The 26,034-nt window shown below is 41.8% G+C and overlaps 2 protein-coding genes across 8 annotated transcripts in view; one reads left to right on the top strand and one right to left on the bottom strand.

The window, feature by feature from the left end:
• The window catches only part of LUC7L3 (LUC7 like 3 pre-mRNA splicing factor), a 31,612-nt gene extending 15,948 nt beyond the window's left edge, over nucleotides 1-15,664 (top strand). Inside the window, exons 4-13 of one of the 7 annotated variants that reach the window (XM_084748010.1) lie at nucleotides 2,056-2,200; nucleotides 4,653-4,727; nucleotides 6,121-6,225; nucleotides 8,275-8,436; nucleotides 9,088-9,371; nucleotides 10,741-10,901; nucleotides 13,510-13,650; nucleotides 13,756-13,861; nucleotides 14,319-14,384; nucleotides 15,206-15,664. In XM_084748010.1, coding sequence (XP_084604136.1) covers nucleotides 2,056-2,200; nucleotides 4,653-4,727; nucleotides 6,121-6,225; nucleotides 8,275-8,436; nucleotides 9,088-9,371; nucleotides 10,741-10,901; nucleotides 13,510-13,650; nucleotides 13,756-13,861; nucleotides 14,319-14,343 — 1,204 coding nt within the window. In that variant the 3' untranslated portion in view covers nucleotides 14,344-14,384; nucleotides 15,206-15,664. Of the gene's footprint in view, nucleotides 1-2,055; nucleotides 2,201-4,652; nucleotides 4,728-6,120; nucleotides 6,226-8,274; nucleotides 8,437-9,087; nucleotides 9,372-10,740; nucleotides 10,902-12,458; nucleotides 12,602-13,509; nucleotides 13,704-13,755 lie in introns of those variants that run through there. The other 6 variants (XR_014772800.1, XM_084748008.1, XM_084748009.1 and 3 more) reach the window with 6 other exon arrangements.
• ANKRD40CL (ANKRD40 C-terminal like) lies at nucleotides 15,328-25,159 on the bottom strand (the record flags this gene model as incomplete). The annotated part of the gene is made up of 3 exons (XM_084748218.1): nucleotides 15,328-20,896; nucleotides 21,929-22,104; nucleotides 25,120-25,159. The coding sequence occupies 3 exons, from the start codon at nucleotides 25,157-25,159 to the stop codon at nucleotides 20,750-20,752; spliced, it is 363 nt and encodes a 120-aa protein (XP_084604344.1). The 3' UTR covers nucleotides 15,328-20,749.
• Between the last annotated feature and the right edge of the window lie 875 nt (nucleotides 25,160-26,034).

Here is a 26,034-nt window from a genome sequence, read left to right as displayed (position 1 = left end):
TACTTCTTGTGAAAGGCTAACTGGCCCAAAAGCTTTTGGGATTTTTCTGTGTTTCCTTTCAATCTCACTATTAGAATTCTGGGGTTAGAAACCCGTACTGCTGTACCTGGCTTATATGGATCCAACCTCAGGCCCCCATACAGATGCAATACACAGTTTAACCCATTGAGCTCGCTCTTCAGCTCCCATGGGGTAGGGGGGTGGGTCACTTGAACATGGGGTGGGGATGTGGAGCCTGTCTTTCTTGATCACTTTCCATTTTATTTATTGAGACAATGTCTCCTGTTGGCTAATTCTGACTGTTCTACCTGCCAGCTTGCTCCAGGAATCCCCCTTTCTCAAGCACCAGGAGTATAAATGACTACAATGTCTGCACAGCTTTTTACATGGGTTCTAGGGAGCCTAGCTTCCAGCTTCATCTATATTTATTTGCTTGTTCATGGCTTTTTCAGACAGGGTTTCTCTGCGTATCCTTGGCTGTCCTGACTTTATAGACAAGGCTACCCTTGAACTCACAGAGAGCCACTTGCCTTTGCCTCCCCTGAGTGCTGGTATTACAGGTGTTTGCCACCATGCTCAACTTCCTTCACTTACATCTATCTATCTATCTATCTATCTATCTAGGTAAAATCTCACATGTAGCTCTTGACTATCCTGGAACCACTTTGTAGACCAGGCTGGCCTTGATTTCACAGATACCCACCTACCTATGCCTTCCCAGTGCTGGGATTAAAGACATGAGCCACCAAGTCTGGTTTATTATTTATTAAAAATTTATTTATTATATGAGGTGTCTTACTATGTAGCCTAGCTGGTCTGGAACTCACTATGTAAGCCAGGCTGGCCTCAAACTCAGATATCTACCTGTCTGTAGCGTTATAATTAGAGTATATACCACCATGCCCAGCTTTTTTTTTTTCCTTAAGATTTTGTTTACATATATGAATGCTCTATTTGTGTGTACACCTGCATGCCAGAAGAGGGCATCAGATCCCATTATAGATGGTTATGAACTCCCATGAGGTTACTGGGAATTGGATTCAGGACCTCTGAAGAGCAGACAGTGCTCTTAATTGCTGAGCCATTTGTTTGTCTGCCTGCCTGTCTGTCTCTGCCTGTCTCTCTCATACAGAGATGTGCCTGCCTCTGCCTCCCTGACTGCTGAGGTTATAAGCCTGTGCCACCATTGCCCGGCTGTTGTTGTTGTTGTTTTGTTTTTTGAGACAACGTTTGTCTGTGTAGCCCTGCCTGTCCTGGAATTCACCCTGTAAACCAGGCTGGCCTTGAGCTCAAAGTTATGTTTGCCCCTGCCTCCCAAGCACTGTGATTAAAGACGCGTACTACCACTGCTCAACCTTTATTTTCCCCCTTCCTTTTCAGAGTATAGCTATTTTTAAATTACATTTTAATTTTAGTTAGTTTTTATGCCTTACTTTAGGCTTGCATGCACCTGAGACATGGCACACTTGTGGAGCTAAGAGGACAGACAGCTTCTAGGCATTAGTTCTCTCCTGGTATGTGGGTTGCTGGGATCAAACTCAGGTTGTCAGGCCTAGCAGTAAGTATCTTTACCTGCTGAACCATCTCACTGGTCCTGGCCCATGTTTTATAAATGACAATTTGTCCTGGGTTCTGGGTCACAGATTCAAAGTAGTGCTTAAACCTGTGTCTGAAGCTTGTGTTTTTACCTGGGCCTGGTAGTGTGGGCCTATAAAACCAGCTCTTTGGGAAATTGAAACAGGATGATCCAAGTTCAAGGTCAGTTTAGGCCATTTGTCAAAAAACCAGGGTTATGGAATATAGCTCAGTTATAGAGCACTTTGCTAATATATGTTAAAGCCCTGGGTTCTATACATAGTACTACCAGATCAAATAAACAACAAACTGATTAATAACGAATAGTAATGCAGTATGTAATGCTTTTCCCTTTGATAGGATAAGGTAAGAGCCGGAAATTTTTTGTAATGGTTTGTTTATGCATCAGTCTTTGAGCTGGAGTGGTAGAGAATATATGACTTGTAATATTCAAAGCTTTATTTATTTTCATTTTATCAGGTATGAGAAGAGTTCTCGGTTTATGAAAGTCGGCTATGAGAGAGATTTTTTGAGATACTTACAGAGTTTACTTGCTGAGGTAGAGCGTAGAATTAGACGAGGTCATGCTCGTTTGGCATTATCACAAAATCAGCAGTCCTCTGGGGTAAGTATGAAATGAACTTAGTCTTTGTAAAGGGCTCTTGTTCTCTGGAGACCCAGGTATCTCATATTTTTTAAAACTTAGCTTTCATTTGTTACTTTGTCCTTTATAATCATATAAAATGTAAGAAGCATCTTTCTCTCTGTTACTTGTATAGGGAAGCATCTTCCTTCCCCTCTTTGTTTGTTCTGGTGGTGTGCTTTCCGTTTTGTTAATCCTAGGAACGCCAGGGCAGGTGGTCTTCTAGGAACTAGCCCTGACCCAGTGACTCATCCCCCTTCCATGATGAGAAGGGATAAGCAAAGGGCCCAGATTGTCTAAGGGAATTGCTGTTCCAAGGAGAACATGACTAAAAAGACAGTTCTAACAGTGGCCTTGGAAAGCAAGCAAGGATCTAGCTAGCAGACTCCAAAGGAAGCAGAGGAAGCCGCATGGTGGTGGGGAGACAAGGTTCAGTAAGCTTAAAGACAAAGGAGGAAGAGATTATTTCTTCAAACAGCCACAGCTGAGCCAGAGTGAAGGTGTGAAAAGAACTGCAGTATAGATTTTAAAGGCTCACTCTGAATAGAGAATGGAAAATGGCCTGAAGGGTGTACAGTGGAGGCAGCAAGTCATCTGGGGGCTTGTGGAATGATTGTGGGCTGGGTGACAATGGTTGCAGGGTGAGGATTTGGGTGAGCAGGGAGGGGAGAAATCCATTTTACCTGAACGGTTCCTGGTTTGAGTAGCCAGGTAACTAACAGAATTTAATGTAGCTAGGAACTAGAGGAAATTCTGCTCGTACAGTTTCTATCTTAGAAACGTCAAATTTGAAATGCCTTCCAAATACTCAAGTGGAGACATTAAGGAGGAGGTGAGAAGTGACATGAGCTTGCAGTTGCAAATCAGGCTATCTGGGCATGAATCCAAAAATCTTCCAATTTCTGAAAATTGCTAACCTTTGTCTCATGCCTTGGAAATAATAAAGTTAACTATTGGACAAGTCATATTTTGTGACCAGTGGTTAGCACATGGTTAGGTGCCCAGCAGGTGTTAGCTGTTTGAGTCAGAGCTCATGGAAGTGCTCAGAAATGGACATACAGGCCTTGGATCTTGTATAGATGATGCGTGCCTGACGCAGATTAGCCTCAGTCTCTTCTTTCCCATTTTCTGGGCTTTGTAGTTCTTAGACAATTTTCATTAGTAAATTAACATTGGTTTTATGAATAATAGTTTTTCTTTTTTTTTGAAACGGGTCTTGCTATGTAACCGTGGCTGGCCTGGAACTCAGTGATACTCTCGCCTCAATTTCTGTTTTAAAGATTTATTTATTTAGTGGTGACGCACACCTTTCATCCCAGCAGTTGGGAGGCAGAGGCAGGCAGATGGTTGTGAGTTCAAGGCCAGCTGGTCTACAAAGCAAGTCCAGGACAGCCAAGGCTACACAAAGGGACCCTGTCTTGAAAAAGAAGGATTTATTTATTTATTTTGTACACCTGCATTCGAGAAGAGGGCACCCATCATGTGGTTGCTGGGAATTGAACTCTGGACCTTCGGAAGAGCAGCCTATGTTCTTAACCTCTGAGCTGTCTCTTCAGCCCCCTTGGTTCAACTTAAGTACTAGTATGACAGGCACACATCACCACTCTCAGTTGAGGATTTTTCTCTTCAAGTATCAGCAACTATGTGTGTAATTGGCTACCACAAATCCAAGACAATTGGATTAGCATTCAGTTCTTAAACACTTTGCTTCACTGAGACTATGTCTCCTGTGGTAGAGACTGGTCTTGAACTTGTAGCTGAGGATGGCCTTGAAGTCTTTTTGTTTTTTGAGACAAAGTTTCTCTATGTAGCCTTGGCTGTCCTGGACTTGCTTTGTAGATCAGATTGACCTCAAACTCACAGACCCTCCTGCCTCTGCCTCCCTGGGTGCTGGGGTTGCAAGGGTATGCCACTGTGCCCAGCATTTTGTTTTTGAGACAATTTCTCTATGTAGCCCTGGAACTCACTTTCTAGACCAAGTTGGCCTTGAACTCAGAGATCTGCCTGCTTCTTTGCCTTCACTTTCCAAGAGTGGTGGGATGAAATCTTGATCTCCTGCTTCCACTTTCCAAGCGATTGTAGACATGTACCGTGACTCTCAATCTCCCTCCATCCCTCCTGTCCTCTCTTTAATTGCTCTCTATTCTTAGCACTTGAGAGGTTAAGACAGAAGGATCTTGAGTTCAAGGCCACTGGGCTACATAGAAAGACCCCTGGTGTTTTGTTTCTTTTTTTAAAAAAGGTGAAAAGAGAAATATCTATCTATCCATGAGAATTTGAGTGTTTTATTACTTTAGGGAGCAATGTTGGAACCAAACCCAAGGCCTAGCACATATCACCACTAACTCTATCCCTGGGCTCAACAGTATGAACTGTTTTCTTTGGTATTTTACTTATCAACGGTAGCATTAACACATTTTACTGTTCTTAATAGGCTGCTGGTCCAACAGGCAAAAATGAAGAAAAAATTCAGGTTCTGACAGACAAAATTGATGTGCTTCTACAGCAGGTGAGAGTTGCTAACAGAAGTGTGAGACAATAATTGGAGCATGTGGGAGATGGTGGAGATAGTGGGTCATGAGCCTGTCTTAGAACACAAGCAAGACTGACACATGATTGGTAAGACTAGAAAGTAGACCTGAAAGATACACAGGGAGATATCTAACAGTATTTGAATGACTTTCATTAAAAAGAATAAATAGAAAGGTATTGTGGCAGAGGCAGGTGGATCTCTGTGAACTTAAGGACAGCCAAGGCTGTACAGAGAGACCCTGTCTCAAAGCTAATATCAAACAGAAAAAAATAAGTATATAAAGTACTTGAGTGTTGTGAAGGATTTGGTCTCTTTAGAATTATCAGACATTGCTGGTGGATGTGTAAAATGATTCAGGCACAGGTACTCTAGATGATTTTAATCTGGTGGGGCATGGTGGTGCACGCCCATAATCCCAGCACTTAGAGAGGCAGAGGCAGGAGCATCGCTGCAAGTTCAAGGCCAGCTTGATCTACAAAGTGAGTCCAGGACAGCCAAAATAACACTGAGAAACCTTGTCCCAAAAAAAGAAAGTTTAATCTGTTCTCTGTATGTGTGTATTTAATTTGCTTCTTAAAAGGTTAAAACTATATTATGAACTGTTCCTTTACTCAAATAAAGTCTGTCTGTACAGCTTTTACACCGCTGTTCACAGTTTTATTTGAAGTTACTCATATCTCCACCCCAGTAAAACCCAATACTTGCACCAGTTCAAATGTTAATCAGCAAGTGCTGGAGCAAGCCAGCTGTGAGGCTCATGATCTCAAGACTAAGGCAGGAGGAGTGCCTTGAGTTCAAGGTCAGTTTTGGCTGCATGGTGAATTGCAGTCCAGCCAAAGCTACAGAGACAGAATACTGTCTTAAAACTAAAATTAAATTATGTATAGTGAAACAATACTCCACAATGTAAAGGAACTTACTATTTGCAGTAATATGGATAAATGTTTAAACCATCTGAGCGAAAGAAGCTAGACTAAGGAAGGAATAGAAGGCACATTGTAATACCATTTATGTAAAATTTGGAAAGTGCAGTCTAATCTATACTGAAAGGAGATTATTGATTGATTGCCTGCCAGTTATGTATAGGATTAAGGTTGACGGAAGTGTTAAAATGATCAGGAAGAAAGCTTTTAGGGTGGGGAAGGAACAGATCTAACTGGTAATGATTTTTTTTTTGCGGTTATATACATGTGTCCATATTTAATCTTTGTGAACTTAAAGTCCACGTCATCTAAGCTATTTAAAAGAAATCATGAGGGCTAAATACTAGCAAGTAAAAAGACATTCACTAAATGCTAATGGAGCATGGTAGCTGTAAAATCTTAGCTTAATTGAGGGGGAGTCTTGACTTTGTTTTTTTCTGTCTTAGATTGAAGAGTTAGGATCTGAAGGAAAGGTAGAAGAAGCCCAGGGAATGATGAAGCTGGTTGAACAGTTAAAAGAAGAGAGAGAATTGCTAAGATCTACCACCTCGGTGAGTTTTACCCTTCTAAGTTGTCAAGAAGCCTGGTAATTATGAACTACTTAGAATCTGCTCTTGTTGGAGAATCTTTGAATACTGTTTTTTGTTATCCTAAATTCAGTCTTGATCAAGCAAGCGTTTTCTTAAAAGGCCATGTGTGTTGGGTTGGCAGGTTACAAGGCTATTGTGTTCTGCCTTACATTATGAAGATGTAGAGCAAAATCCTCAAAGTTAGCAGGGTCTGGTGTACCCCCTCTGTCTGCCCCCACCCCCAACACGCACAGTGCTGAAAACCAAGCCTAGGGGACTGTGTCTGTCAGGTAAGCACTCTACCTCTGAGCTATTTCCCCAGCTAGCGATTTCCCTCCAGTACCAAGCAAGGAATGTTTTTCAGTAGCCAAGTGTCTACAGTTTAGTGCAGGCTATCTGGACATAGGATTAGATTCCATAGTTGGGAGCTCAATCCTAAAGCTTGTGTTTGCTCTGTCCTTCCTTGTTTGCTTCTCCTCCTCCCTTAGTCCTTCTTCCTATCTTAGACGCACACATAATCCCAGGCACATGTATGTCAGATGTCAGTCATGCCCCAGGTTTTACCTGTGCTTCTGACTAACGTTAAAAATTCAGAGCTTTCACAAACCCTCACCTCGGGTTCAATTAATTTGCTCCCGTACCTCACAGATCTCTGAAACACGTTTACCAGCTTATTATAAAGGATATTACAAAGGATGCAGATGAAGAAGAGATGCATAGGTATGGGAGAAGGGTTGCGAAGCTTCCATCTCCTCTTCAGGTTCACCACCTTCTAGGAGCCTCCATGTATTCAGGTATCTGGAAGCTCTCAGGCCCTTTTCTGGGTCATATTGGAGACTTTTCTATAATAAGCATAATGCAAACATGGACTACTGGGTAGAAATGTGATTAGATAAAAAGAATATGATACAATGCAATAGACCAAGTGGGGGAACCCAGCAGCCTGCCTGTCCAGATCTTTTTGTGACCTCCCTGCAGCATCCTTTACTCTGTCTGCTGTGCAGAAGCCCTTTAAAATAGGGACCTTGTAAGCCGGGCATGGTGGCGCACGCCTTTAATCCCAGCATTTGGAAGGCAGAGGCAGGTGAATCACTGTGAGTTCAAGGTCAACCTGGTCTACAAAGCGAGTCCAGTAGAGCCAGGACTACACAGAGAAACCCTGTCTCAAAAAACAAAAAAGGACCTTGTGATCAAACATACAGGTCAATGAATTTCTTGATAGTCTACCCCAAGTCTCAAATGTGAAGGAAGATTAAAGTTTCTGTGGCTTGCCTTGTGGAGGAAGAACTGTGGATAGAAATAATCACCATTGTTATCTCACTGCAAACAGACCGTATTCTTTATTTTTTACATTTATTTATGTGGTGTCTTTGTGTGGTCCTGTCACAGCCTGTGTGTTGAGAACAGAGGACAACTCAAAGCCATTATTAGTTCTCTCCTTCCATGTGAACTTTTCTTGTCATCCCATACCTGCTGAGCCATCTGCCAGCTCCTTAGTAAAACTATTAAAACAAAATTTTGGTGACTCTCTTGCTGAGCCTTGCCTTAAACTATAAATGCTCATTTGAGCCTGAATTATATCTTCTTTTTTGTTAAATTGTCCGGTACTTCTATTTACCTTAGCTTAAAATGGACAAAGTCTTAAAGTGTCCTTTCAGTCCTGGCGATGGGCTGTTCTGCTCCTGCTGCTAACCTGCAGTGCTGCAAGCTCACAGTGCTCACCAGCAGGTTAGGTTCTTAATGATTGAGTCATCGAGCCTGTATGAAAGCAAGTTAGGCTAAAGTAGCTTTCTAAGCATATCTTTTCCAGGGTGATTTGCTGTTGAGCAGTTAGGTCAGGTGAGCATTTGCTCTGCCCTTATTTCTGGAAAAGGCAGGTTTGGTGGCTCTTTTCCAGCCTTTCTTTTCTAAAACCTGAGCAGTTGATATTCAGTTATGTCTGGAGAAATGGAAAATAGGTGTTAAATTCCTTTTGGAGTTTGTTTATTCTCTTCCTCAGATACTCTTATAGCAACTGACTTCTCATTTCAGACAATTGAAAGTTTTGCTGCCCAAGAAAAACAAATGGAAGTTTGTGAAGTGTGTGGAGCCTTTTTGATAGTAGGAGATGCCCAGTCCCGAGTAGATGACCATTTGATGGGAAAACAACACATGGGCTATGCCAAAATTAAAGCAACTGTGGAAGAATTAAAAGTAAGTTTCTCCCTCGAACTCTGAGTTCGAGGCCAGTCTGGTCTACAAAGTGAGTCTAGGACAGGTAGGGCTCTGTATAACAAAGAAACCCTGCCTGTCTCAAAAAGCTGTAATTTCTAACAATAGTAATAGTTTGCCACTGAAATGCTGTATTTTATATAGCTAAAAATTGGTCAAACGATGACAGAAACATGGGTGGCATTTTGTTGATGTTTTTATTTCTTTAAAGCAGTGATGTGTCAGTATAGCTGTTAGCCTGCTTGTTCAGCACGCCCACCACTCTGGGTTGATCCCCAGAACAAAATGTAAAGAAAACAAACAGTGATGATTCCTGAGAAAATATCAAAGTATTTTATTTCCTTCATTTTCAAATACCAGAATTTGAGACTTTACCTAAAGAAGTACTCAAATAATGGTGTTTTATACATACATATGATGCCAACATTTCTTCATTCCCCCTGAGGATATGAGATTCCATAAACAACTTAGTCTGTAAATTGCTTGAGAATGTCTTAAAGGCTGAAGTTATATAAAAGTCCACCTTGAGCTGGGGCGAGAGCTTACTGATGGATCACTTGCCAAGGGTTCTTGAGGCTTTCTGGCTGGTCCCAGTACTACAACAAACCAAAAAACACAACTTGATTTCCTTAGGAAAAGTTAAGAAAAAGAACAGAGGAACCTGACCGGGATGAACGTCTCAAAAAAGAGAAGCAGGAAAGAGAGGAAAGAGAAAAAGAACGGGAGCGAGAAAGGGAAGAACGGGAAAGGAAAAGACGAAGAGAAGAAGAAGAAAGAGAGAAAGAGAGAGCTCGTGACAGAGAAAGGAGAAAGAGAAGTCGTTCCCGGAGTAGACACTCAAGCCGAACTTCTGACCGGAGATGCAGCAGGTCTCGGGACCATAAACGATCGCGGAGTCGAGACAGAAGGCGGAGCAGGTATGTAACCCTTCTAACAGCCTTGCTCATGATGACACAGCAGTGCAGTCATGAGCAAAGAACATGAAATGGGTTTTTATCATGGTGGGGTTCCATATAATGTCATCAATTGAAACTGTCGTGAGTTGAAAATGTGTTAAGTCACTAAATCTCGTAGTGACATAGTACCCTGCATTGTTGAATGTTGAGTACATGGCTGATGGAGAACTGTAAGTGATTGTTGCCACCCAAGTTTAGGTTTTATGTCTAACACATGTTGCTACCCTGGGTGATGATTAATTAAAATCCTAAATTTGAAATAGAATAACTGATCCCATCACTCAGGGAAGCAGAGGCAGGTGGATCGCTGTGAGTTCTAGGCCAGTCTGGTCTACAAGGGAAGTCCAGGACAGCCAAGGCTACACAGAGAAAACCCCTGTTTAAAGAAAGAAAGATAATGATTGATGGATGTATATTACTTGTGTACTGTCATAAAGTCAAAGGAAAGACTTTACATCCTTGTGTGCTAGGTACATTCATGAGGGTTGAAAGGCAAGCTTTTGCCTAGCACGGTGGCGCACGCCTTTAATCCCAGCACTCAGGAGGCAGACACAGGCGGATTGATGTGAGTTCGAGCCCAGCCTGGTCTACAAAGTGAGTCCAGGACAGCCAGGGCTACACAGAGAAACCCAGTCTCCACAAACCAAAACAAAAGAAAGAAATATTAGCTTCCATCTTTAGGGAGGATTCTTGGCTAGTTCCCTCCTGTTTGGGCATCTGAGATAATCTTTCCAGGGATGCTATATCTGTTGGTTTTGTTTGTTTGGTTTGGTTTGTTGGGTTTTGATTTACAAGATTTTTTTCTTTTTTTGGTTTTTTGAGACAGGGCTTCTCTGTGTAGCCTTGGCTGTCCTGGACTCACCTTGTAGACCAGGCTGGCCTTGAATTTACAGAGATCCGCCTGCCTCTGCCTCCCCAGTACTGGGATTAAAGGCGTGCACCACGACCACCCAGCTGCAAGAAGATTTTCAGCCTTGAGATTTCTTTTTGGTTTTTCAAGACAGGGTTTCTCTTTGTAGACCAGGCAGGCCTTGAGCTCATAGAGACCCACCTCCCAAGTGCTGGGATTAAAAGTGTGCACCTTGTTTTGTTGGGTTTTCAAGACAGGGTCTCTCTGTGTAACAGAGTTCTGGCTGTCCTGGACTCACTTTGTAGCCCAGGCTAGCCTCAAACTCAGAAAGATGCACCTACCTCTGCCTCCTAGACTGCTACCATACCCGCTCCTGATTTGTTTCTTTAGGGAAAGTTTTACTTAAATCTTTTTAATTATTAAATGAGTCCTTTTAGTAATGTCAGCTGAAGTTGTTTCCTTTTTCTTTAAATTATTAAGAAGTAGAGATCGACGAAGAAGCAGAAGCCATGACAGATCAGAAAGAAAACATAGATCTCGCAGTCGGGATCGAAGAAGATCAAAAAGCCGAGATCGAAAGTCATATAAACACCGGAGTAAAAGTCGGGACAGAGAGCAAGATAGAAAGTCCAAGGAGAAAGGTTGGTTGTTATGAGAGGTGCCGTCGATAACCCATACCCTACTCACTGTGCTCCAGAACAGCCAGCTCAATTTCAAGCTCTGTTTCTTTTTCTTTCTGCTCTGATGTGTGAAATGGGTAATTGACCTGAGGTTTTAAGATCATATTAAAGCCTCATTATTCAGTTGGTAACCTGAAGGTTTTTTTGTAGTTTGTATCACCTTGGAGAGTGATTAGGCTGTAGATATTTTGGGTTTATTTGGCTACATTTTTAAAAATTTTGCAATATTCCATACTGTCTTGCAAAATACATGCACACTGTTTGTTGGTCCTGTTGTGCAGCATTGGCTTAACTCAGCAATTAGGCTCTGTGTTCCTTACCTAAGTGTCCTAACAGTGTTCTGTGTGGCAGCTGCATGCTTTCGATCTGTAGCTCTCAGTAGTTAGGTGCTGTATTAGTGATAGTGATGGACTATCAATTTTGTGTTTGGCCTCTTTTCACAAAAATACTCTTTTAGCCTTTACTGGAGGATAGTGTTTTTAGTCACCAAGATCTCCTCTTAAAACTTAATTTTGTTTTTGGATTATTTAAGCATCTTTGGTTTTTACATTAGTGGGATGAGAGAAAGGGCCTGTTTCTGATCTTTTCAATCCTAATCCCATCTTGTCCTTTTCCACATCTTTGCTGCTATGTTACACTGACCATGTCTGTTAACTCGTGTTTTGTTTTGCTTTTTATAGCTATATTGCTAGACTTGGATACTTTTTCTAGACTGTTAAAAAACGAGCAGTATAAACAGCCCCCCCCCCCTTATTTGCAGAGATGGACACATGAAGCACCTCAGGAGCTTTACTATTTGTCATCTTAAATTCAGAAATTGCTTTTGTGATTTAAAAGGCAGTTGGGTTAAAGGGTTACTGCTTTTGTTTTGAGAGGGTCTCCATTTATTTATATATATATCCAAGAATGTCACCTAGTGACTCTTGTATCAGATCAAATCAGTCACCTGTGTTTTGTCGTGTTTTTGATTACAGATTGCTATTGTTGTATTAGTTATTTTTTTCAGTCATGTCACTTAAATAGACATATTTGTATAATTTATAGGTAAAGCAAAAACGTGTCCTGAATTATTGACCGGTGACAAGGTGAATTTAGTAAGACTCTTAAGTTTCCTGGCGAGGCAGGAAAAGAGAAGACGGGACACTGAAAAAACTATCAGGCCTATCTTGGTTGGGCATTGTCATTGGAGAATTAACGTAAACTGGAAGATGACTGATGCCTTTTAGAAATAAGTCCAGCTCTAGACACCTGAGTATACAAAGGATAACATTCTGGCCTTTGGGATCAGGCATCTGTACTAGCAAACATTTGATAATGGCAGCTGAGTAACACTGTTCTCTGCTTCAAGTGCTATAATTGTAACAGAAGCAGTTTAACTCCACAAATGAGAAGTCATTTCCCACACATAGCTACCTATGCTCCCTTTGTTCAGAAAGTTTCCATTTAATCCATAACTCTAAAATCCACCACACATTATGGATATCCTTAGGACTATTAAGATCTACCATATTTACATAGGCCAGAAGATAAGATTTTTGGACTACTAGTCCTCTACGGAGAAACAAGACGACTCTTCCTCATGGGAGCTACCTGTGCACCGAAGAAGCCCATAAGGCACAAAGGGAGGACTTCCCCACAAGGTCAGTTAGAGCACAGCTCCCACATGCAGACAGACAGGCGCCGGGCAGGTCTTACAGTTAACTGCTTAGACACTGCTCTGCTTGTTTTACAAATGTTAAACCTCATACACTCTTAAGATATGAGTTCACGACATTGTTTGCATTTCCACCCTTCTTCCAGGTATTTGGTGTTCTCTGTAACAGCTATCTATGTAGAGTTTCTCTCTTTCCTGTTATGACCTACTTTGCTAGACCAGTTATTCTTAGGTGTCTAACATTTTCTACCGAATCTTTCTTTAAAGGGACACATAGCATGGAAGACAGTATGCCACCTCCCCTTAGCACAACAGTAGAGGGAAGCTGGAAACTACATTTGTAACCGAACTGAGTTTTAATTTTTCCTTTAGGAGAAACTCTTAGATGTCATTACATCTAGTGAAAACAGAGGTTTAGGTTCTTGAATTTTTCTAAGATCACATTTTCTTATTAAGTGTCCCTCTTGGGTATTTAAATTCCTAAATATTGTTTTAATAAAACATTTCATTGGCTGAACATGTCATTTAAATGTTAAATGTTCTTTGTGGTTGCCATTTGCCCTTGCGGTTTAATTAACTCATGTTAACAGTTTTGTGTATTGTCTTGTGTACCTTTCCTGTTGCCTTTGTATGTTCTTTATCTAAAATGAAATTTATTGACGTTTTAAATCATGCGGTGAATTTAGCAAGTCTTCACTAGTATGAGAAATTTTCCTGTTTTACCTTCTGTTTCCTCTTAGTCCCCTTCTTGGCCTTTCCCTCTATTATCTCAGACAACATCGCTGGTGAATTCTGCAGACTATTTCTTGTGGGCTGTGGGAAATGGTTCTTTTATTTCTATTGTTTCCCTTTTTAAAGAGTAATGTGTTTTTATTTTACTCTAAATTCCATGGTCAATGTCTTCTTTCATGGCAGAAAAGAGGGGATCTGATGATAAAAAAAGTAGCGTGAAGCCCAGTAGTCGAGAAAAACAAAGTGAAGACACAAACGCTGAATCGAAGGAAAGTGATACTAAGAATGAGGTCAATGGGACCAGTGAAGACATTAAATCTGAAGGTGACACTCAGTCCAATTAAAACTGATCTGATAAGACCTCAGATCAGACAGAGGTAAGTGTATTGTTTCTCACTTTGATTAGGGCTTTTTGTTACTGTTTGACAGTGCAGCGTAAGTATGCACAGATGAAGATGGATCTAAGCCGAGTAAGAAGACATACAAAAGCCTCTTCTGAAGGAAAAGACAGTGTAGTCCTGCAAAACATTTTGAGGTACATTGTTTTGTCTCAGCTATTTTGTAGCAGACTTCGTGCCCCCATTAGTGTGCCTCTTTGGAAATTATTGTCCACCTATGTAATATAGTCGCCATTGAAAAGTTAATTATCCTTTTTTTAGGGATTTTGCTGTCATTTCTTTTTTTTTTTTTTTAATAAAAAGGTTGAACTGTTTTTTGTTTTTGTTTTTTTCTTTTTGGTATTAAGTCCATCTTGTGTTGGTACATTGGCAGAAACATATGCTTTAAAAACTTAACTATTTCTGAGGCACATGTTGGACTACTTTGTTTTAATTAAACTGCTAGTATTTCTTTGTCAAGGATGTTTCTAGTTTTTTGCTTTATTGCCTTGCATTCTAATGCAGTTTGTTCTGTAACTCGAGAGCCAGTAGCATTGGATTGATGGAAGTGTAGGGTTTATGAATTATTGCAGCTGACTACCATACCTCACACAGCGTTGGTGTTGTGAGCGGCCCATGAAAAGCCAAATTAGAAATCAAGGATTCAGTCAAACTAAGCAGGTACTCATGCCAGGTACTCCTTTCTCTACCCACATCCGTGTTTGAATGCTATTGCCTGTGACCTTTACGCTTAACTGTTGTGTATCCTTTTTGTTCTTTACGAGAAGCATAGGAGGGGTTTTTTGTGTATTGCGTGAAATCTTAAAAATCATATGTTAACAGAATGGAATTTTTTTTCAACTGTGTGTAGGGATGCAGTGGTGCCCAGAATTAGATATCTTTAAAGAATTTAAAATACAATAAACACTTCATATTATCCGCCTTGTTACATTCAGTGCAATTCTCAAGTCTTTAAGAGGTATGTGTTTAACATTTCCTACTGTGTAGGAGAATTTGCAGTCAGCCATAGTATAGAGGAATAGTCACTGGCTGAGACATCGAAAGAAACAGCATCTAGCAAGGACAGACGCTTGCATCAGTGACATGAAGAACTGATTAACTATCGGATGAGGTTGGGTTCTTAAAGAACTTGTTTAAAGCTAGGTTTTGTAGGTGTTCTTAAAACCTCTAACTGTTCAATCTTTGGGCTAGTGGCGTGGGATGAAAAACTCGAAAGGAAGTACCAATTAGTTATTTACTGGTGGCATTCCTGTTTTAGAAAAGCAGTGTAGTTGTGACTCTGTGAGCCATTCACACATAGGCAGCATACACAGGCTCATGGCTCTAAGAACCACCCCGATGCCTTGATGGAAAAAAATACAAACATTTCATATACACATGTATCATGATTAGCAGTTAGCGACTGGGCCAACACTTAGTCATAAAATATTACCTTTTATATGCTGTCTAATTATCAATTTTCCCCAACTTTTGCATTGTAGGACTACTGTTGAAGATTTTTTGAAGAATACTGAAAACGGCATAAAGTGAAGATCAACATTAAAATGAGGTGAAAGAAAGCTATAGTGGCATAGAAAAAGTATAAAGCTCAGTTAGATATTTGTTTTTTTTATTATTATTATTAAAATTTAATTCAGGACTGTTGTGACCTGACCTACCAGATTTCAGAACATGTGTTAATAGCACATAATGCCACTTTGAAAACTTAGGTCCTGTATCATATTTTTTTCTTTAAGACTTTTTAAGAAATATTATCTAAACATGTGGCTTGCTCAGTGTTTACTTGCAAGTTTTCAGTCTCGGACTTTGAAAACAGGATTAAGCGTTAGTATTTGTGTGAAGGAAGCAAACTAAGTGGGATCCCATTTTTACACTTTGGCTACACTTTAGCCTTTGGATTTAGAAGTGAAAATAAAGTATCTCTGACTTTCTGTTACAAAGTTGATTGTCTGTGTCATTGAAAGGCTTTAGTACTGCTCTTTTTCTAATAAAGTTATCAACTCCAAACTAGTCCCTTGTTTTTAACTATGAGGCACACTGTTAATACAGATGTTAGGGAACAATTTTTTCTAACTTGTCCTGTTGAAGGGTGATTTTTATAGAACTTCCCGTTTGATGTTTTAATGGTGCTTCAATTTTGGGTGGTTATGAATAAATTTGGATTTGCTTTTAATAGCAAAGGTGTACAGTGAACTAGAATATATTTTTACACCCATGAGAGGTTTCTTTAGTAGTAAAAGGCTCTGAATAAACGTGCAGTGTCTTTTTCTGTCGACCTATGAAATCATTTAGGCAGACATTCAGAAACTTTGAGCTAGTTGGTTTTTTCTTCTTTTCCTTTAAGTCCTATACCACAAACTTCTTTTAACCCAGTCTTGTCTGTTTATAAATGTACATATTCCATGTATGGAGTGTATATATAATGAAGATATTTAAAAAAAATAAAGCAGGTGATAGTTCACATGGAAGTAGCAGCATGTTTATATCTAGCTCCATCAACTATATAAAGTATTATCCCTGACTACAAATGTTTATATATCACATCAATTTCTTGTGACTTAGTTTTTTAATACTGCCATCAGTTTATAGGTGACAAAAGTGGGCAAGTGGCTTATGTAGGAAGTGGTCTTATGTTGATCAGTGCTAGGACATGGAGACTGGGTCTCAGCCTTTTCTCGCTCTTTTGCCGCTGTGCTCTTCTAGTGTGCATTATGGGTCAATGCAGAGAGAAACTGGGATGAATCATGAAGTCATCACTTTTAGAAGCTCTATATGAGAAAATGTTAATGGGGTCAGAGCCTTCCTGGCTTCCCTGGCTGCTGTAGAGATGCCAGAGTAGGTGAGGAGGCTGTCTTTGAATTTGTCAGAGACCAGACAGGTGAAGATGAAGGTAATTGTCAACAACAGTCTGACAAGCACAGAGTCACCCAGTCCAAAGCTCTGTTTTGTGTAGTGTTTAGCTTGATGATGATGTATTAAGAAGAACATAATCTAGGAAGCCTGCTCAAGTATTAAAATGCCAGGTTGCTTTCTTCTGCCTCGACTAGAGTGAACAATGAATTCAAATGAAGAACAACAATTTGGGCTCCTGTGAAAAGGTGTCCTCTGAACATTGAGATCGATGAATGCAGATCCAGGATTTGAGAGAACTTGCTCCTTAGGGTGTGAGGTGTAGAGTCTAGGTACTAACTTACTCTAAGTAATGTATTTCTATTTTATAGACCAAATAACTGTCTTTGTCATTTGGAGTGTGTGAGAGAATACTGTGTATGTGTCATATCTCTTTGGAGAGCCGATCTTAATTTTGGAAACAGCAAGCAGTTAGTTGATTTTTTTAAAATGCTTTTTATTTTGGAACTTTTTAACCACATAGCAGCATAATCAATCAACCACTGGAGTGGCTCATAGCTATAGCTAGCCCCATGTGTTTGCATGTGTCTGTGTGTATGGGGGGGTTGCATAAGTGTATGTGTGTGTGCGCGTGCGCGCACATGCATGTCTACTCTTAGGCATTCTCAAGCATGTCTCAGTTATGCTGTGTAACCTATGTCTCTGAAAGAGGAGGTTTCCTAAATAGTGTTGTAAAATCCAATGAGCTTTTTACTCAGTTGTTCACAGACTGATGGCTCTTTGCTCTGTAACTCTCAAGAGGTGGAGAACTGGAGCCTACTGTTAGACCACTCCTGAAGAGAGCGGACAGACTAAACAGACAGCCTCTACAGTAGATTCCAGCTGGATTTGAAAGTACTTTTGTACCTTTGTAATCATGAGCTGTTAAATTGTTCATGGTGTTCCGCTTAGCTACTTCCTTGAACGTTTCTTGCCTTGGATATAGGTAGTGTTACAGAAGGGGACCAAAGGTCATTCCAAGGTCCAAGAAGACTTGGTTCACATAGCCTTTGAGCTGAGCCACCTAAAGATTTTAGGTCTATATACAAACTGAAATTTTTATGGTGGAAGCTTTTGAGTTCACATCAATTCTGTTTTTAGAGATGGGTAGTTGCAGTGCAGATGAGTAACTTGAGAACACTTTAACGCCATTTATGCACGAAGCATTCTGTGGGTAACACTTTTTTCAGGGGAGGTTTTCAAGCTTGTGTTTCTGACTGGTTTCTATTTGCTTGTGAAAGGACTCGAGATGGCTATGCATTTTAACTTGATAAGTACAATTGTAATGCTTGTTCTTGGTTTAAAAGCAACAGCTGAAGTGTTCAGTGATCTCTCCTTTATTCCTGTTTCTCCTTTATTCCTAGCTGCTAGCTAGAAGATCCTGATGTTACCTTTTCTTCCAAGTACTGGGGAAGTGGACAGGAAGCAGGAGGGCAGGAGGTGGGGAATATAAGATACATATAAATGTCTTTTTATATATGATGGTGTCCATCATATATGATCTGAATTTTCCATTTTCAATTACTGTATTTGGAAACATTTATTTTGAGATGTAGGCTATAGCACTTTGAAGTTGAATGTGTTGCTTTTAAAAAGAAGTATGTTTCAAGTAAGCTAAAACAGAAGGTAGATGGTTTTTTCATTGTATCACAATTACGGATTTTCTATTAAAATGCATTTCCAGAGTTTCACAACTGATCTATTTCTTCTCTTCAGCCATCCCAAGTAGATGAGTTGTCTGTTAACAGGTTTGTTTAGGAGCAACTTTGGAAACAGTTTGGCACAGCTAAGTGTGCTGTAACTCAGCCCTAGGTACGTGCTCTTCAGAAACTCTTACATGTTGCCAGAAGAAGGATGAACAAATGTGTTAATGTCATCTTGTATAATGAAGAAAAGAAAATCCTGGGACGATCCCGTCAGCATTTGTGTTGGATAACTAGTATGAAACCTCCCCACTGTGGAATTCTACAGGCATGAAAATGCACTTCAGCTCCACGTGTGACCATGGATGATACATGATGTAATACTGTTTCCAAAAAGCAAGCTACAGAAGGATCTATCCATTATGATTCACTTTGGTAAAGGTCAAGACAGGCTGTTAAACATGAAAGAGAAACAAGAATCAGTTGACATAGATCATTAGCTGCTACTTGAGAATGACCTTGGAGGGTAAAGGCTTTAGAGGAATGGCCACTGCTTTTTCTCAAGCTGGACGGGCTTTTTTTCTTTTTGAACTGTATGTTTGTGTGCTTTTGTATATATGCTATTCTTAATAAAAAAATTTTTTAAGTGGGAAAAGGTCTTGGTGTAGGTAGTGACTGGTAAACATACTGAGTTAATTTCAATGTATGGCAGATTAAGTTACACTTTCTCCTTTTATTCTTAAGATGGTCTCACTGCATAGCCCAGGCTAGTGTGGAAGTTGCGAATCTTTTCCCAGATTGCTTGGGTTAAGTGTACCACCACACTTGGCCAGATTTGGAATTCTGAACACTATAGACAAGGCATGCATGTGCTGTGTGGCCTCATTCTGTTTGGATGCGTCAGGGAAAGGTTGCTTCTAAACAAGGAAGGGTTAAGTACCATGAAGTATTAACAAAAACCTTTACTTATGACTTAAAACACCAGCAGATGTGCAGGGCTCACATAGCCCAGTGTTAGTCCAAGCCCATTTCCGCCACAGCCTACTCAGGGGAGACTTGGTCCTTCTGAGGTGTGAGTTCAGCGTGCATGTAAGCATGCCAATACTGTCCTCCATGCAGCCGTGAGCTGCACCAAGACTTCTTTCAATAGCTGACAAACACAAAGGGAAGTCTCCATCATTATAAAAAAGCAGTTTTGTGCAGCTAGGAGTCAAGAGTGTTGGTTATATTCTAACCCAGGTAAGTTCCGGGGGCATCTTAGTCTAACATCCTGCTGCCTGGTTCATTTCACTTAAAACAATTTGGGAATCATTTAGTGGAGTTACTGCCTGTGCAGGGCTTGTCTTTACATTCAAGGTAAGAAGTTGGAAAAAAAAATGAAAACGTGCTTCATCTTGAAACTCTCCGGTTTTGTCTTAGGACTTAAAAGGGTCTGTGCATCTGTGATGCCAGCATGTGGGAGGTTCAGGATCATCCCTCAGCTATGCAGAAAGTCTAAAGCCTCTGGGCCGCCAGAGCCCCATGCTCCGCCCCACCCCCTTTTGTTTTGGAGTTTAGTGTGCTTATCAGAACAGAAAAGAATTTGCTCACTAGCTTAGTGATTGGATCACTGTCCGAAGGAACTGTAACTAGCCACTGATAGCACCTGCATCGGTTCTGCCATTAGGATAGAGGATAACATTACATTCCTGACTAACTTGTTTTTCAATATAATTTATTGATTTTAAAACAATCTTCAACATTTTTCAAACGGTGATTTCTAGCTATTAACTAGCCTTAAGCTCCTGTCTAAAATGTCCTTATTGTCAAAGGTAAAACGGCAGTGAGGGGAGTTGTCACTTGAGGATCCATCTTTGCAGTCACAATCAGCCATCGCTGGAACACTGGAGCTAGCATTCTTTAAAAGCACAAATCCTACAGTGCTCCTGCCATTAGGATTGCAGGTGTAGGCTCATTCCAGTAAGAATCACACTGAGTTGCTATAAGAAACCATTTTGCTCTGATAATTGGGTAATGCCTACTGTGTGTCTTTTCTCTAAAAATTCAGCTGCTGGGATTGCAAATAGATTGTGTTGTTCCCCAAGGAGCCCTGGTGGTGTAACTAAACTCAGGGGTGACTTGATATTCAGGGAGTTAATAAGAGGAATGGGTGAGTGAACATGAGCACGAGTTAAACTAATGAAGCCGCCACCAGCTGAAGAGATGGGAGCTGTCCTCACAAGTCTCAGCCTGTACAAGTTAGTTGTTGATTTAGATCATGAAGTTTGTCCGTTGTATAGGAAAGAGGAGCTCATAAGCAGAGGGTCAGTGCTGGGCTATAGCAAAGCACTTCAGAAAAAACTTGGCCTCACCTGGGTACCATAGCTGTGCTTGTTAAACAGTAACTATGAGAAGTTGAAGGTGAGGAAAATTTCCAAAGTTCGGATGTGGTTAGCCAAGTTGTCACATGGGCTAGCCTCATTATTGACAAAATGATTCCAGACCCTTCTGTAGCTAGTAAGTCATTTTTGCAGCGTTATTGTTGTAGCAGGGTCTCTCTGTCAGAGGTGATGCTGTGTGTTGAGTCCATTCAGAATTTCCACTCTTCACCAAGAGGAGCTCTATCTCCTGAAAGTCCTGGAGTCTCTGGATGTCTTTGTCCTACATGATGGGGAGAGATTTAGTGATTTAAGAATACTATGTGAAATCACTGAAATGAGGCTTACTGTTACTGATGACCACTCATGTTTGCTTTTCCCTCTCCTTGGGAAATAGTTGAATTAGTTTATTTTTTGAGACAGGGTCCCTATGCCTGGAAGTCAGAGATCTACTGCTCCAAGCCCTGGGATTAAAAGTGTGTGCCTTCATACCCATCTTGGGGTTGGGGGAGGGGGCAGAGAACACAATATTTTTGTTTGTTTATTCAAGACAGGCTTTCTCTGTATATATCCTTGCCTATCCTGGACTTGATTTGTAGACCAGGCTGGCCTCAAACTTACAGGTATCAGCCTGCCTCTGCCTCCTGAGTGCTGGGCTGAAAGAAAACAAAAAAAAAAAAAATCTATTTACCTTTTCTTTTATATACAGTGGTGTTTTGCCTGCATGAATGTCCATATGAGGATGTCAGATATTGGAGTTATAGTTATGAGCTGCTATGTGAGTGCTGAGATTTGAGCCCAGGTCCTCTGGAGAGTTGTCAGTGCCTTTAACCACTGAGCCATCTCTCCACCTCTGAAAAAACAATCCTTTTTTTTTTTTAAGGATTTATTTTTTATGTATAGTTCTGCCTGCAGGCCAGAAGAGGGAACCAGAACTAATTATAGATGGTTGTGAACCACCATGTGGTTGCTGAGAATTGAACTTAGGACCTTTGGAAGAGCAGCCAGTGCTCTTTAGCCTCTGAGCCACCTCTACATCTACACACACTCACACACTCTCACTCATTCTTAACTAATGAAATCTGATATTGAAACTTAAGATCTACATTTTTAGCCTGAGGAAAGAATTTAAAGAAACATTGTTTCTGTGCATTGAACAGAAGTGTCTGACTGGAAGTGACCCAGCTGCTTTGTGGCTCTGGAGGCAGTTTCTACCATCTTGACTTTTGTGCTTTGATCATAAAATCTGAATGATTGGCTTTGTGGGCCATCATTTCACCCACCATAGTTACCTATTTGGTGGTATGTGACCCACCTTTCTGAGCAGTGTGTTCGGCAGCTTCCTCATCTTCTCCACTTGTTCTGGGGGAATCCCCAGTTCACAGCAGCTCACTTGTAATAAGTTCTGATAACTCAGTGCTTGTCTGTGTAGTTCAATTTCGATGAAGTCGTTTTCTTTGGAGTTCTGAATTCTTACTTTAAGCACCAGTTCTGATCACCCAAAAATTCAAACATAGTTTTTAAGAGGTAAAATACCCATTTTAAAGATTGTTGGCATTACTAGTTATAGCAGAGATAACCCTGAAAACTGAACTATAAGGATACTTGGAGCTTTGGTAGCTAAGAGCTGAGACTTAAGAACATGGGCCAACTGAGGTGTGTGCCCCTGTCAGGCCTACTACAAACACCATGCCAGTCACTCAAGGTGTGCACTTGTTTGAGAAAGACTTCTGTGTCATCGAATGCCATGTGTGTGCAGGTTCCTGTGGCCAACAAGAGTGGGATCCTCTGGAGCTGGAGTTAACAGGCAGTGGTGAGCTTCCAGATGGTAACCAAACTGGGCTTCTGGAAGAGCGATAAACACTCAGCGTACCAAGCCATCTCTCCAACCTCTGTCTCTGGAAGCAGGCCTCACTATATAGCCCGAACAGACCTTAAACTCAGGGCTCTCCTAGCTCAGCCTTAGAATGACAGGCATGCTCACCACACCCATCTTTTTACTTTCTCAGGGTTAGAGATTAAAGCCAGAGTGTTAAATGAGTGTAGGTAAGCACTCTACTTTAAGCTATACTTCCAGTAAGAGATTTCAAATAAGCAGTGGAGAGGTGCCTCAGTGGTTAAGAGCTCTGGATGCTCTTCCAGAGGACCTGGGTTCCATCCCAGCACCCAAATGATACCTGAATTCCATCTGTTAACTCCAGTTCCAGGAAGATCCAGTGGCCTCTGAGGGCACCAGGCACACGGCGCACGCATGCTGTGCACAGACATACATTTAAAAGTAAAGTCCACAGTGGGTATTCAGGACATTGACAGTGTGTATAGCAGCTGTGATGCTTAGTTGGCGATTTGCAAGGTTAAAGGAGATCTGTCATTGGGCAGGTGTCAGTCACTGGGTTTGATTCTCACAGCGCCCCATAAGAGCTATGAAGATTCAACATCTTGTGGGACTTAAGACATTGAGTGTGAATCTTGCCAGTTTCCTATTTCAAAAACAGTATGGACTGAAACTACACTGGGTTAACCAAATGGAGAGCACAGTTCTACAACATTGTTCAAGAGCCTGGTCCTAACCTAAACTAGTGGTGTCAGGCTTGTCGTCATGTGGGGCAGTTGGCAAGCGTGGCTTCGTGCCTTGCTGCCTTCCACCTGGGAGGGAATTAGGGAAGAGATGGTCTGAGAAGCAATAGTTCTAGCACTTGGCTGTGCTTGCTTGATCTGCCAGTCAGATAAGGAAGCAGTGCCTGCCTCAGCTTCTTCCTCCCTCCTACATCACCTAACCCTCACAGGTAGGGCAGGAAATGGACAGTAATTAGTTTTAATCTCAACTAATAAAGCTTTATTTCTGGGTGGGGCATGCCACATTGCATTGTGGAGCCTTTAAGTGGGCTCTGGGGATTGGACGCAAGTCTTAGGCTTGTGTGGCAAGTGGCCATCCCACAAGCCCTAGTTTCAGTCTTGAGTGATTTTTCTTAATTACCAGTGAAATCATGAAAGGAAGCCAAGTCTATATTCTAAAAGTATGTCTAATCTAGGAAAGAAATACTATCTGTGCCCTGTGCCCTTAAATTTCTGGTATGCAGTGGTTTTTTTCCAGGTCTCTGTGAAGCTACACAGCAGAAAAGTCCCAATTATAGAGAAACTGTCTGACCCATAGGAAGGAAAATAAGTCTTATTTTATTTTTGTTTGGGGGTGGGGGTTGGTTTTTCGAGACAGGGTTTCTCTGTGTAATAGCCCTGACTATCCTAGATTTGACTTGTAGACCAGTCTGTCCTTGAACTCATAGAGATCCTCCTGCCTCTGCCTGGGATTAAAGGTGCGCACCACCTAGCTAGGAAAAGAAGTCTTTAATCCCAGCACTTGGGAAGCAGAGGCAGACGGATCACTGCGAGTTCGAGGACAGCTCGGTCTACAAAGCGAGCCTAGGACAGCCAAGGCTACACAGAGAAACCCTGTCTCGGAAAAACAAGAACCTTGTGGGGCTAAGGATATTGCTCAGTGGTACAGCACTTGTCTGTCATGCCTGAGGTTTTGGGTTTGACCAACACAGAGGATGTCAAAACTCCAGAGTCTGGCGTGGTGGCACCCGCCCTTAGTCCTAGCACTCGGAGGCAGAGGTAGGAGGATCTCTGAATTCAAGGACAGCCTGGTCTACAAATCAAATCTAGTATAGCCAGGGCAGTTAAACACACAAAGAAGCCTTGTCTTGAAAAACCAAACGAAAAACAAACAAACAAAAAAGCTCCAAAGAGATGAATGAGCCTTTAGAACGGAGTGAGCTTTTATAGGGCAGTCGAAGAGGCAGATGGCAGTAAGGAGAACATTGCGGTGTTGCCCAGGGAGGAAAGGCAGAACACAATCCTTGGCAGTATAGAAGTTGAATAATTTCAAGCCAACAGCCATAGAGCATTAAAGTTAAAGCCTTAAGTCTCCCCAAATGCAAGCCCTGCTTGTACAGCAGCATCAAATACTCCCAGTGTGGAGACAGTTCTACCCATCATGACCCCCCTCACACAGCTTCAAGTCTCTTCTTCAGCACACAGGAATTGGCACGGTCTCATCTGCCTCTGCCAAGGAGGAGACTCGGGCATCTTTCTGAAGAGTGTTGCAGACATCAGTTTGCAAGTGGGGTGATAGGCTTGTGCATCTCTACTAACTCATCATGACTTTCCCAAATCTAACTGGGTAGTGAGTTCTTCCTTTGACACATTGGCCTGAAATAGGTTAACTGCTCTGAACCTGTTTTGTGATCAGGAAAATGAGGCTAACAAGCCCTTGCTCACAGGGTGGCGAGAAGAAAAAGGAATGCTCAGAACACCAGAAGTGAGCGCCAGACACTGCTGGCTGCTGCTTGCATTTGTATAACTGGTCCTGGGAGAGAACCCTTGGCCCTGTTGCTCTGCTCATGACTGGTCCACTGCTACAGCAGTAGCCACCACTTTCCCTACCTCCCACCCTCTACCACCACTCCCCTTGAGGACTGTGTTGGGAACAAGAACCTGACTCACCTGCCAACCTCTCCCTGCTATCCTGCTCAGGCTCCTCCATGACAGATGAGTGGTTCCTCTCACGCTGTCTGTGAGCTCCCAACCAGTCTCCTAGCACCTCAGCGCAAGTATATTCAGTAAGCTAGTATGTTCTGTCACCAATCCTGTAAAATGGGCAAGGTCATGTTTATTGCTAAGTACACAGGCTTAGGTGTGCCATGTGACCTACATAGTATGCTGCCAGTGAAAGCAGAGACTGAAGTTCAAGGCTTCTCCCTCCTTCCTAGGCTGTGACCCCTGGATACAGTGCAGGATGGGAGTGGAACCTTTTGCTGTAGTCTGAGTACCAGTGACCAAGCCAGGCACCTCAATGCCCTCCACCAGGGTCAGGCTTTGAAGAGATTTGTTGATCTACATCAGGGATAAGAAATGTCAAGCCCTTAATTTCCGAGATTGAACAGCCCCTTCCTCAGTTGCTGTGCATGACTAGAAAGAAGCTGGAAGCCCCTGGCCATGCCTGGGTGGACTGTCCTGTGACTGTGACCCCTTGTACAAGCATCAAAGTGCAAGAGGTAGGCTGAGACAAGGGTAGGTGGGTCTGGACAAAGTCCCCGGTGAGACTGCTGTCCCAAACTCAAAAGCAGATTGCAAGGCAAGGAGGGACATGGACTGGGACAGTATGTATGGGTAGTTATGTTTTAACATTCCCAAGGCAGAGCGGGGCGCAGTGGTACACACCTGTAATCCCAGCACTCTGGAAGGCGGAAGCAGGGGAATCTGTGAGTTCAAGGCCAGCCTGCTCTACAAAGTGAGTCCAGGACAGCCAAGGCTACACAGAGAAACCCTGTCTGGGGGTGGGGGGTGGGGGCACTCCCGAGCCAGAAGACAGCAAAAGGAGGTCCAGGGAGCTGAGTAGTCTTCAGCCTCCAAACACTG

The sequence above is a fragment of the Acomys minous genome (genome assembly GCF_964271855.1).
Source record: "Acomys minous genome assembly, chromosome: 12".
Classification (NCBI taxonomy): domain Eukaryota; kingdom Metazoa; phylum Chordata; class Mammalia; order Rodentia; family Muridae; genus Acomys; species Acomys minous.
Note: the sequence above shows the minus strand (reverse complement) of the source record. Positions and strands in the feature narration are given on the sequence as shown.